This window comes from Mobula hypostoma, chromosome 16 (genome assembly GCF_963921235.1).
Source record: "Mobula hypostoma chromosome 16, sMobHyp1.1, whole genome shotgun sequence".
In the NCBI taxonomy this organism is placed as follows: Eukaryota; Metazoa; Chordata; class Chondrichthyes; order Myliobatiformes; family Myliobatidae; genus Mobula; species Mobula hypostoma.
Genome location: NC_086112.1, coordinates 43,941,468 through 43,954,366, shown reverse-complemented (window position 1 = coordinate 43,954,366; position 12,899 = coordinate 43,941,468). Strand labels below are relative to the sequence as shown.

Here is a 12,899-nt window from a genome sequence, read left to right as displayed (position 1 = left end):
AGCCATACTTGACACCGTGTCGCAGGTCACATTGTTGTACCACTCGATTTATAACTGGTATCTGAAGCATTTACCCTTAACCCCATTCGGGGCACTGGAGATCTGGGGGCATTGTGCTAGTGATTATCTGTACAACGGTTATTTGTCAGTGAAGTTGGAGTTCTTGGAGGCTGATGTGGGAGTGTCTGAGGCCCTTGATACATTAGTGCTGGTTTGTCCGGACCCTGTTGAGAAGGGCAGCGTTTCAATCCTGGTAGGGACCAACACCCCTCTTGTGAGGAGGCTCATGGGGGCCTGCAAGGAGAAGGCTGGTGAGAGCTTTCTGAGAACATTGTCTGTTCACCCAGTGTTTCAAGCTGCTTTTGAGGAAGTGCGTGACTGCACTAGGTTGGATACCGAACTTAGACGAAGAACTGTGTGGTTCACCCAGTCGAAGCCAATGGTAGTATGGCCCAGGGAAGTAGTGAGAGTGATGGGGACCCCCAAATTTCCTGGAGTGCCTGAGGGCGAGGCCCTCTTACTGGACGCTCTGGAAGACCACGAGGGGGAGTCAGGATTTCCTGCTGGGGTACTGGTGAGGTCTGAATTGCAGAAGCCCTCGGTTTTACAGGCAAGCAGGATGGTAGTGATTGTTAGGAACACTACGAAGATGGAAGTCGCCTTCAAGTGAGGGATGCTCTGGCGCATTTGTTCCTGGTGACGGTAATGTCTCGTGTCCCTGTGAGAGAAGCCAGGGAGAAACTATTGGAAAAGGGGGGGAAGTTGACCGCTGAGTTATTCAACTTCAAGGACTCCCCAGTTCCTGCGGGTTGGAAGAGGAGGTTGGTAGAGAAGATGTTGAAGCTAGAAGGTATCTTTTCCACTGACGAGTTTGATGTGGGTTTTTCCAAGAGCACGCGTCACACTATCTGGATGACTGAGGATACCCCGTTCAGAGAAAGGTTGCAGCGACTGGCCCCCCAGCAGAGGTGGAGGACGCTCGGCAGCATTTGTGTAAGTTGAAGGAAGCTGGGATCATTCACCAAGTCCCAAAGTCCCTGGGACAAGAGGGGCAGGTAGACTCAGAGCCCGACTTGGAACCTACGCCTAGTAAGAAGACTCTGCGGAGAAACTGCAGGGCCCACAGCAGATGAGCATAGGTCAGCCCCCACCCCTGAGAGGGATACTGATTCAGAGAATGAGGACCTGGATGTGTGGTATATGCCGCCTTTCGCTAACTCCCAATTGATTGAGGAAGAGACTACTGGCCCTTCTCCCACTGAGTCAGGTGAAGTGGGGAGGGCTATCTATGGGCAGCGGGACTCTGCAGGGGAGGAAGTGGGGCCTGGCCACGGGACAGAGTTGCAGGTGGGCACCAGTCCAAGTTGCAGGTGGGCACCAGTGATAGATCGGGGGAGGCCTTGCCAGGTAGACCGGAAGCATCCCCAGTAGTGTCAGAACCTGAAGAGTTAGGTGAGGGGGTGTGGAAGTCTCAGAGAATTCGGAGACCACCAGATAGGCTGGCTTACGTAGCACCAGGGGAGCAGAGTGTGACCCGTACCATTTTGGGGAGCTATGTCACTGCCTTTTGACTAGAGATAACGGGGCATGCTAGCCAATGAGCAGGATGTTGTTCTTTCTTATGTGTCTGGAAGCCAGGAATCCAGCACCAATGATTATCAGAGAATTGTATATCCACTCTATGGTAGGCTTTGCTAATCTCAAAATCTGGACCCTTTGTAAATGGTGGAAGCCAGACATTAGTTCCAGCACTGATTGTCTAAAAAATAATTCTGGAATCTGTAATGAAGGATATGACAATAGAACATGTTGGAATGAATAATAGGATATGGCAGAATCAACATGGATTTATGATAGAAAACTTGTATTTGTATATTTTATTGAGGGTCTGAGGGCTTGACTGGTAAATTAAATGAATAGGGATAAATATATTTAGTTTATTTGGCATAAAGGAGGCCTTCGATGACATCCTCCACAGAAGTTTAATTAAGTCTGGGCGCATTCATTGGGGGTGATGTACACTGATCAACAATTGGTTTCTGGGCTCTCAAGCTGGCAGGCTGTGACTAGAAAGGTATCATTGAAAGCTGGCCCATAGTTATCCAAGATCTACTGTATATTAGTGATTTGACATTGGGATGAAGTATAATTTTTTGTAAGTTTACTGATGATACTGCAGATTGCGGATACAGGAGGATGTAGAGGCTTCAAAGAAATATAGACAAGCTACGGTGCAGTAACATGACAGAGGAAATGTAATGTGGGAAATTTTGAGATCATCGAAACAAAGTAGAATATTTTCAGAGTGTAAGAAAGTAGACAATGTTGATGTAGCCTTTATTACCACATTACCACCTGATTTGCACTGATTCACCCGGAGCCTCAAAGCAACATCTCAATATCTCCAACTAAAAATTCCACAGAAAGATATATCTTGGAATTGGCAATTTAAATATCTTTTCAGCACTACATTTTCATGTTGTACCAGCAACTTAAAAGCTAAACCTCTCATTCTACACTGGGCATGACAGAAACAGCTGGTGTATGAAGGGTATGTGTAATGTTCATGAAGTATTAATCGATTATTTACTGAATGCCAGTGGAAGGAGAACAGTGTTAATGCTTCAGATCCAGTTTTGTTTGGAGAACTGCTATTGATAGGAGAGGGTGGTTTCAATTTGTTGACATCTGGATTAGGAGTTTGACATGAAACATGAATTCAGCATCTCCTTCCACAGTTGTTGCCTAACTTGTGTGTTTCCAGCATTTTGTTTTTATTTCAGAAATTATATCAGCTGTGCTCCATTGCAATTAAAACTACACAGTACTGAAGTCTCATGGAGGGTAACATTTAGTTAGTATTTCACTGAACAGGATTTATAGACATATTTTCCTATCTTGCATCTATAACTGTTTCCCGTCTTATAATAAGGTAAAAATAATAGTTTGGATTTGTGGGAAAATTTCTGTAATAAAGAATAGACTGTCTGGCATCCCGTATTTTAGAGGTACAAAACATTAACAGCAATATCTAGCATTGATATCAGTGACCTGAAAAACAAAACGTTACCGTTTTAGTTATGCCCCAGCTGATACAACGGAAATAGTTACACTCGCACATAATTAATGGTAGCTTGAACAAGGCACTCTAACATTTGTTATTTTTAACCTCGATCAGGACGTTGACAGATGGTCAGCAGTACTTCCTCTTACGCAACACACATAAAATGCTGGAGGATCTCAGCAATTAGGCAGCATCTATAGAAAGGAGTAAACAGTCGACGTCACGAACACCAGAAAATCTGCAGATGCTGGCGATCCAAAGCACCACACACACACAATGCTAGAGGAACTCAGCAGGTCAGGCAGCATCTATGGAAAAGAGTACAGTCAACTTTTCGGGCCGAAGGGAAACGTCAACTATTTAGTCTTTTCCATGGATGCTGCCTGGTATGTTGAGTCCCTCCAGCATTTTGTGTTTGTTGCAAATAGTCGACGTCCTTAGCACTTCCTCCTAAGGATATTCTTAAAATTGTTTTATTTAATATCATTAGGAGAGGTTCTCTGCAAGTTGACAACATCGGGTGGGCACTGCAATACTTTTTAAAAAACTTTTTTCTTGAGTTTTAATTTGCATAATTTTGGTTTAATATCATTGTTGATGGACTGAAGCAATCTGGAAAACAATTCATTTGGGAAATAATAGCTGTCATATATCTCTACTTTTAGAGAAAAAAATCAGCACAGGCTATTCTATGAACGCAAAGTACGTATCGGAAATTAAAGATACGGGAGCTGAATGGTACTACTCGGTCGACGTACTTTGTACCGACCATAGCAAAGCTGTCAAGTTACTCAATTCATTTAGATCTGCCTCTTTGTATTATATATCAAAACCAGTTTTGGAGGCTGGACCTTTGAAGACCGTCTATCACAGAAACTCTCTTCTACTTCGCATAGTTGCACCCGGGAGGCCGCACACACCGCCCCTCTCGGTGTCGCAGGTGCTCGGTTCGACCCCGCCTTCAGCCCGCTCTACGTAGCAGGTTGCTGTTCCAATACGCGTTTATCGTTTCGTTCCAGATCCGTCTTGGCCGCCGGTCGTTTCTCACAACCTTTAAAAAATAAATCCCCTCAACTTCCGCCTCGCCCAAGAAAACTTTCTTTCAGGACATATTCGGGGGTATCTGTGGATCGATAGTTACCGAAGGAAACTTCCCTTGCGCTCAGCCGGGCCGCGACCCGCGAGTGAGGTCCGAGCCGCCGCCGCCGCCGCCGGACTCTTGCCGCAGTGCGGGACGGAGCAGAGGGCGCCGATGGTGGGCCTGGGCAGCGGGCGACGCAGCGCGCGCCCCACGCCGCTCCTGTTCCTGCTGGTGGCGCTGGGCGCGTGCCTGGCCTTCCTCGCGCTCAGCTACTGGGTGTCGAGCTCGCGCGGCGCCGAGCTGCAGTCGCGGTTCGCCGCCCTGGACGCCGCCGTCCGGCGCGCCACCGCGGATCTCACCGCCGTCCAGCTGCGGAAGCAGCAGCTGCTAATGCAGCTGCGGACCCAGGCGGAGAACCATCAGGAGGAGGTCGAGCAGCTGGGGCAGCAACGCCGGGCGCTGCTTCAGTCCGCGGCCAGAGCCTGTAACGTGGAGAAGGTAAGGACCCTTGGTCGTTGGTGGCGGTGCACGTTCGGAATGGGGAAACGGGAAGAAATAAACAAGCAGGTCGCAAAATCAAAGTCGAATTTGTCATATACAGTTGCTTTAAAAATCTTACAGCAGCATCGGAGTCAGATGGCATCACATAAGCAGCATTCTTAAGAACAAATTAAACATAAATCATACGGAACTTTTACAAGAAAGAAACACTGTATTTCATGATTAACTTTTTGAAAGCTCCTCATCCTGAAGATCGGTGGCTGCATGCAACCTGTCTCTATGCAAGAACAAATGTCGCCACTTTTTCTTCTCAAAGATTGTTGCGATTTCAAATGATGTTTCTGCAATTGACTGCAGAGAAGTACTAGGAGTTGACCCCTCTTGTCACCTGTCCAGGGGTATTGGCGCTGATATCAGCTGGCAATCAGTTTCTTGGTGCCTTCTTGTAACACTCGTAAAATTGGTGGCACAACCAAAGTAGATTTAAGAGGAACCCTAAATGCTGACAAATTAGCAGCAACTGATTTTAAGTAGTCAGGCCAGAAAAACTACCTTCCCAGTTCTGTCTGTTCTGAGGAATGACTTGTACTCGGAAGTTAGCGTAGTTTCTTAAGACCTCATTGTTTGTGTTCCTTTATTGCATTGGCACTTGGAGATAAAAAATGCTTTTAAAGTTGGTACATATGGAAATAAAATTGGGAGGTAATTTCAGTGTGTATTATAGTTAGAAAAGTGGGCATAGATTTTGATGCATATTTTCAGTGTAATTTGGGAATGACCTCTGGGAATTTAAATCTTACAAACTGTCATGTATATGAGATATTTCACGCAGTTGCCCTGCTGTTATTTACAACTGCCCCTACCCCTCCATTTGTGTGATGCGAACTGGAGAGCTAATCTATTCAGACTCCTGACTTGGGATTTTTAATATATAGAATTGTTCAGTTCTGACAAAAGATTTTTGATATGAAACGTTGACCCCGTTTCTCCTTCTGCATATGCTGCCTGAGTGAAATGTATGTAATGAGATACCTTGGAGTGGGACCCAAGTCTAAACATGAAATCCATTTACATTGCATAAACAACTTATAAATACACCCTGAAGGCAATTTATACGATATTTTAATAATTTTATGCATAAATTTGTGTATATCAAAACATCAAAAAGTTCAGCTATCACTGCCTCAGCCGTCCAGATGTACAGTCAGTGGCTGTTTGGCACCATCGTCATTCCCGACTGAATATATTTACAGTGCCTATAAAAAGTACTCACCCCCCCCGGAAGTTTTCATGTTTTATTGTTTTACAGCATTGAATTGCAATGGATTTAATTTGGCTTTTTTGACACTGATCAACAGAAAAAGTGTATCAAAGTGAAATCAGATCTCTACAAAATGATTTAAACTAATTACAAATGTAAAACGCAAAATAATCAAAATCTGAGTGACTGTGCAAGAAGGGGACTAGTGAGGGAGGCCACCAAGAGACCTATGACAACTCTGGAGGAGTTACAAGGTTCGGTGGCTGGGATGGGAGAGACTGTGCTTACAACTGTTGCCTGGATGCTTCACCAATTGGAGCTTTATGGGAGAGTGGCCTAGAGAAAGCCACTGTTGCAAAACAAAAACTCAGAAAAAATCTTGGCTACAGTTTGCCAGAAGGCATGCGGGAGACTCTGAAGTCAGCCAGAAGAAGGTTAAGTCAGAGTCCAGACCTCAATCCAATCGAGAATTTGTGGCTGGACTTGAAAAGGTTGTCCGCTCACGATTCCCATGCAATCTGACAGGGTTTGAGCAGTTTTGTAATGAAGACTGGGGAAAAATTGGATGCCCAGATATGCAAAGCTGATAGAGACCTATCCACATAGACTCAAGGCTTTAATTGCTGCCAAAGGTGAATCTACTAAATACTGACTTGAAGGTGGTGAATACTTATTCAATCAGTCATTTGCATAAGTAAGTGTAAAAAAGCCTTTAACACGTGCACCATCCATGCTAGCCTTGTGTCCATCAACATATCTAAGATCTTACTACTGACTTTTGTTTAAGAGATTTACCATGTATCTTGAGTTTTTACAGCATTTACAAATTTAAATGTAAACCCCCACTGATGTCCCCATTCCTCTACCTCATTAATAGCAGTCTGTATTTTCCTAATTAAACAATGTATATTCCTGCCTCTATTCCACGCTTCACCATTATCAGTAAATACTGATTTGAAAATGTCTGAGCCAACATTTAAGAAAATATCATTATCATTAATCATAATATTAAAAAGGAGTGGCTGCACACACATACCCCTGTGGAGTCCCATTCTCTATCTCATACTCCTACGAGAATGTTGTTCCCACCTTAACTTGTATCTTCCTATCACATAAAAAATCTTGAGTCCAAATTAACATTCTGCCACCTATTCTCATTTTTTACAGTTTAAGCAGCAATCCTTGTGTCCATAACATATCATAAGCTTTCCTTACATCAAAGAAAACTACTACCACTGATTCTTTATTAACTTGGGCCTTAGGGATATCAGATTCCAAACTCAACAATGAGTCCATTGTCATTCTCCCTTTACGAATCCAGATTGGTAAACAGCTAACTCTCCACAAAATAAGGAAGTGTTGTCCATTCCATTATCTTGCAATACATGCAAGGTTGGTGAAATAGGTCTAATGCAAGAAGGATCTGATTGATCCTTACCAGGTTTCAATATAGGAATAACAACCACTAATTTCCAGGAAGCAGGAAGTAACCCTTCAACCCATATTGTATTAAAGACGTTCAAAATCAGCAGAAGTTTTGAATCCAATACTGTATCTGTGTAAACATGATGTAACAAATATCATCTTTCGTAAGTGGTGTCTGACCAGCATCATTAATAGCCCTATTAAGTTCAGTCAATGTAATTTCGACATCCAAGCAGGAACTGGAATCTTTTTTTTCCTTGGCAATCAAAGGATTGCTTGCCAAAACTATTTCTCTCTAAGCCCTCTCTTAACTTAAATTGGCTGGACTATGTACACTGACATATGTTTTGCTAATGATTCTGCTTTTCTGGTCAGTAACTGCAGCCTTCTTCCCACCACACAAAATCAGTAATGCTTCAAGTTTTCTAACTCCCCCCATTTCCTGTATCATACCCCAAAGAAAGGAAAGGAAAAGGCAGTGAAGAGCATACTGTGACAGTCATATGAGTGTCCTCATAATCTAAAAAAAACTCTGTGCTATCCCATTGTTGACGAAGCCACTCCCCCTCCATTAACCATTTTCCGATCGTGTTTTAAATCAATATACAGGTAGCCTTGTCTCTTAAAACTTAGACAAGATTTCAACAACCAGCTTTCCTGTACGCGTTTAACAGCAGGTTTATTTGGTAAATCTACACTAAGTTTCTTAAACTCTTGACCATTAGCTAGCAGCTTCTAGTGTTCCATTGTAAGGTTAGAAAATCTATTAACGTTCCTCCTTTGAAGTCTGACCCTTATTTACTCCTCTCTGCAAGAAATTTGAAATAGTAAAGTTGTTTCATTTTCGCTCTCAGCCATTTTTGGCATCTCTGAGTCTGAATGCTTGAAACCGCAGTGAGCAAAACAGATCTGAATTGTCTTGCTTATTTTACCAACTATCAGTGACAAAATTTGCTGCCTTTTGAACACAACCACATTCAACTGATGCTATTTAAAAGCTGTTTGCTTGAAGCATGATGTAGTGTCCAACGGCCATGCAAGTGCATGCCACTGCTGTGTACATACATCTATTGATGCTTCTGGACACATCTTCAGTGATGTTCCTGGAATCATCGGGTGTTTCGGGTCTTTCAACATCATACACCCTCCTCCAGGTGACCCAGCCGTGGCTGATCAGACCCCAGCTTGTGTCCGGATGGCTAGCTACTTATGACTCCATGGCTCCCCTCTTTTGAGCCACAGCCATCTTGAGGCCCTCTCTGCCGCATCGGTGGTACTGCGGATGGCTCTCCTCTTCCTCTCTCCCTCGATGCCCAAATTGCTGAAGGCTCTAACTAAGGAATGGGCTACGAATCCCCTACAACCAACCTTCACTGGGAGACACCTCGCTCTCCATCCAGCCTGCTGACAGTTGCTGACCTTTCAAAGTCCTCTTCCAAGCGTTGATGATAGTTAGAAATTGCTTGGTAACAGTTTGCTGCCCCAGTTAAATTGCACAGTATCCCAATTAAACTAAGGGAATCCTGGCTATTTTCTCAATTAGTTTTTGTTGCTTAAGACTTGTCCCAAATAAGTGGCTGCCCCGATTAATCAATGGCCCAGTTAACTGGAGACCATGTAGTAGCACTGGAGTGGGGTTAATGGGTATGAGATTGTGAGAGAGAATGTAGGTTATGGATATATTGATGCAGGAATGTGATTGACAGAATTGCTCTGATAGCAGAGATTCCATGAGCTGAATGGCAGCTCCCTTCGGTATAGAATGAAATGAAAATAAACACATTTTTATGTGTTAATTCAAGTACTTAAAATTCCTAATTTTTCATCTATTTTAAAAGGATGCTTTGAATGAGAACATTACAAGTAGCGCAAGGATTATACATACACTGCAAGGTAAGTCAATTCTTCATGAATAACAAAACTCAGAGTGAGAATATCTTACAAGAATAACTTCATTGGAAAAGGCCAATAGTTTCGTTGAAGTTGACATGGGTCCTGTCTGGCATTTAGAATTTTCTGGATGAAAGAAGCTTTTATTTTGATCATCATGTAAATGCATATTCACATGATTATTGTATGGAGTGTGCTTAGTAAGTAAAAACATAGGATTCGAGTATATGTGCAATGCTAATTAAGTAGGCAAATGCCGTAGTATACATCTAAATGAGAAAAATGCTCATTTGTCAATTAGCTGTCTAATAAAATTTTCTTTCATCCTCTGAGGTGCTTAAAATGGACATCTCTTTTCAAATTGGTACTTTATAAGGATTTATATTAGAGAAGCTTACCATATTCAATGGTTTGTTGTCTGGGTGAAATGCTTGTAATGCAAATTGTTAACTGCAGTGGAATTAACAATGGAAAATTGTAGATTTTTCTTGTGGTAAGCTTTTGTACTTGGATAAGGGAGGAAGTTTTTGGCTTTGTGAATTAATATAAATAACCTTTTCCATCATTTGTATTGGCATGTTGCACAATTTTGTATCAGTATATATCAGTTGAAATCCATGATCAAGTGAGTAGCTATTGTACCATCTTTAATGTTGGATTAAGTTCTTCAGTATTTTGTGATTCTATCTCTTGATTACTTAAGTTCATGGATGTGTGTAAGAAAGGACACCTGTACGTGGTTAAAATCTGTGAATATTGGATGCCAAACTTCCAATAATTTTAATAGCTTTGTGTACAGTAAAGTGTTATCACAATAATAAAATTGATCTGAATGCTTTGGGGAAATTTATTTACAAAAATGTGAATGTGTAATTTTATCTGCTGTGTTACAATGATTAAAAGGTGTGGCTTTCCTGTTGCTTGTATTGTTTTATGCTTTCCTCCCTAGAACAATTTCAACAATTGCAAACCGGATATAGCCAATTAAATCAGAAGCTGCAGGAGCTGCAGAAAAAGTTAAACTATGACATGTAGGTATATAATCCTCCAGTATAAAAGACAGTACAGTGAAATAGAAGAAACATAGAAACATTGAAAATAGGTGCAGGAGTAGGCCATTCGGCCTTTCGAGCCTGTACCACTATTCAGTATGATCATGGCTGATCATCCAACTCAGAACCCTGTACCTGCCTTCTCTCCATACCCCCGATCCCTTTGCCACAAGGGCCATTTTAACTCCCTCTTAAATATAGCCAATGAACTGGCCTCAACTGTTTCCTGTGGCAGAGAATTCCACAGATTCACCACTCTCTGTGTGAAGAAGTTTTTCCTAATCTCGGCCCTGAACGCCTTTCCCTTTATCCTCAAACTGTCAGTCATCATTCTGGACTTCCCCAACATTGGGAACAATCTTCCTGCATCTAGCCTGTCCAATCCCTTTAGGATTTTATATGTTTCAATAAGATCCCCCCTCAATCTTCTAAATTCCAGAGAGTATAAGCCTAGTCGATCCAGTCTTTCATCATATGAAAGTCCTGTCATCCCAGGAATCAATCTGGTGAACCTTCTTTGTACTCCCTCTATGGCAAGAATGTCTTTCCTCAGATTAGGGGACCAAAACTGCACACAATACTCCAGGTGTGGTCTCACCAAGGCCTTGTACAACTGCAGTAGTACCTCCCTGCTCCTGTACTCAAATCCTCTTGCTATGAAGAAGAAATGAAATCATTTCTGTAACATCTCCAATATGGAAAATCTCCTGAACCCTCTCCATAAAAGACTAACAGAAAAATTGGTGTAACAAAGACATTTCAGTCTTTTTGTTTCATGACCAGAGTTTACTCTAATTGTGGAAAAACCTCAAAAGCATTGTGTAGAAATATAGAACAGCAAACATCTTTGCACTTGCATATTTTTCTCCCTGTTTCCCCACCCCACCCAAAGTTGACATTTGTGGATATGTTGTATGCCCAAATAAATCAAATTTTTATTTCCGAGAAAATATAATTTAATTGGGATTCAGTTACAACAACCAATAAAAATATCTAATTTTCTTTTTATTTGACCATTTAGTACTCAGTGCAGTAATCAAATAAAAGATCAAAAAGAGATGTATGAAGAACAGATTATGGTGCTAAACAAGAAACTTGTTGATGCCACAAAGTCCCAGGTTGGAAAAAGAAACACTGAAGCAACTGACCAAAACAAATTGGTAACAACATCATTGTTTGTCCATGTATTGTATCCTTGCCTATTTAAAAAAAAATGGGGTGAAGGTGTGGATGGTGAATCTTTACTTTTTCCTCTGTCCTTTTTCCTCAATATTTTAGTGGGAAATCAGGGCTATTACTTTACCTTGTTTGAACTAGATTGGTATAGTTTGCATCAAATGGCTGAAAAAGTGAAAATATATTCCAGTACCTTTGTATACTCAACAGACATTTTAGTTTAGGAAAAACTCACTGAGATGCATATATTTTACTGAATGTGAGGGTATTTTAGTTACCCTATTGATTAATTGCTGGTGGAGACTGATTTTATTAAAACAGTAAGTGCTGTGTGGTACAAGTTTGTGGTCTTCCTTCCTATAGCATTTAGCAGCTTACTTATCTCTGCTCTTCATCTTTAGGTTTGCACTATAATGGAAAGCCTAGGGCTCGGTGAAATTCATGTTTTGTATCACTCCTCGGTTAGACATGATAAGAACTGTGACAGTGCTGAGATTAAAGCAATATTCACGTTTGTAAAAAGCTTAGAATGAATGACTCATAGGACTTAGTCATAGTCATAGTCATACTTTATTGATCTCAGAGGGAAATTGGTTTTCGTTACAGTTGCACCATAAATAATAAATAGTAATAGAACCATAAGTAGTTAAATAGTACTATGTAAGTTATGCCAGTAAATTATGAAATAAGTCCAGGACCAGCCTATCGGCGCAGGGTGTCTGACCCTCCAAGGGAGGAGTTGTAAAGTTTGATGGCCACAGGCAAGAATGACTTCCTATGACGCTCTGTGCTGCATCTTGGAGGAATGAATCTCTGGCTGAATGTACTCCTGTGCCCACCCAGTACATTATGTAGTGGATGGGAGACATTGACCAAGATGGCATGGAACTTAGACAGTATCCTCTTTTCAGACACCACCGTGAGAGAGTCCAGTTCCATCCCCACGACATCACTGGCCTTACGAGTGAGTTTGTTGACTCTGTTGGTGTCTGCTACCCTCAGCCTGCTGCCCCAGCACACAACAGCAAACATGATAGCACTGGCCACCACAGAGTCGTAGAACATCCTCAGCATTGTCCGGCAGATGTTAAAGGACCTCAGTCTCCCCAGGAAATAGAGACGGCTCTGACCCTTCTTGTAGACAGCCTCAGTGTTCTTTGACCAGTCCAGTTTATCGTCAATATGTATCCCCAGATATTTGTAATCCTTGAGCTGTGTACCTGGTTTCCTGTATTGTACTGAGTAGTTCACACTATTGTATAACATGTACATAAACCTTATTAGTATATAGAACACTGCTGCACAGGAACAATCCCTTTGCCCAACTGTGTGAACATGATGCCAAACTAAACTAATCCCTTCTGCTTGCACAAGGTTTATCTATATCCCTCCATATTCATGTGCCTGTCCAAATGTCTCTTAAACATTGCCATCATATCTGCTTCTACC

The 12,899-nt window shown here is 41.9% G+C and overlaps 1 protein-coding gene across 3 annotated transcripts in view; it reads left to right on the top strand.

Moving 5' to 3' along the window:
- Positions 1-2,346: 2,346 nt before the first annotated feature.
- Positions 2,347-12,899, top strand: part of LOC134357359 (Golgi membrane protein 1-like) — a 48,001-nt gene continuing 37,448 nt past the window's right edge. The window contains exons 1-4 of one of the 3 annotated variants that reach the window (XM_063068830.1): positions 2,347-4,643; positions 9,171-9,225; positions 10,172-10,253; positions 11,296-11,434. In XM_063068830.1, the coding sequence (XP_062924900.1) occupies positions 4,317-4,643; positions 9,171-9,225; positions 10,172-10,253; positions 11,296-11,434 (603 nt within the window). In that variant the 5' untranslated portion in view covers positions 2,347-4,316. The remainder of the gene's footprint in view (positions 4,644-9,170; positions 9,226-10,171; positions 10,254-11,295; positions 11,435-12,899) is intronic. The other 2 variants (XM_063068829.1, XM_063068831.1) reach the window with 2 other exon arrangements.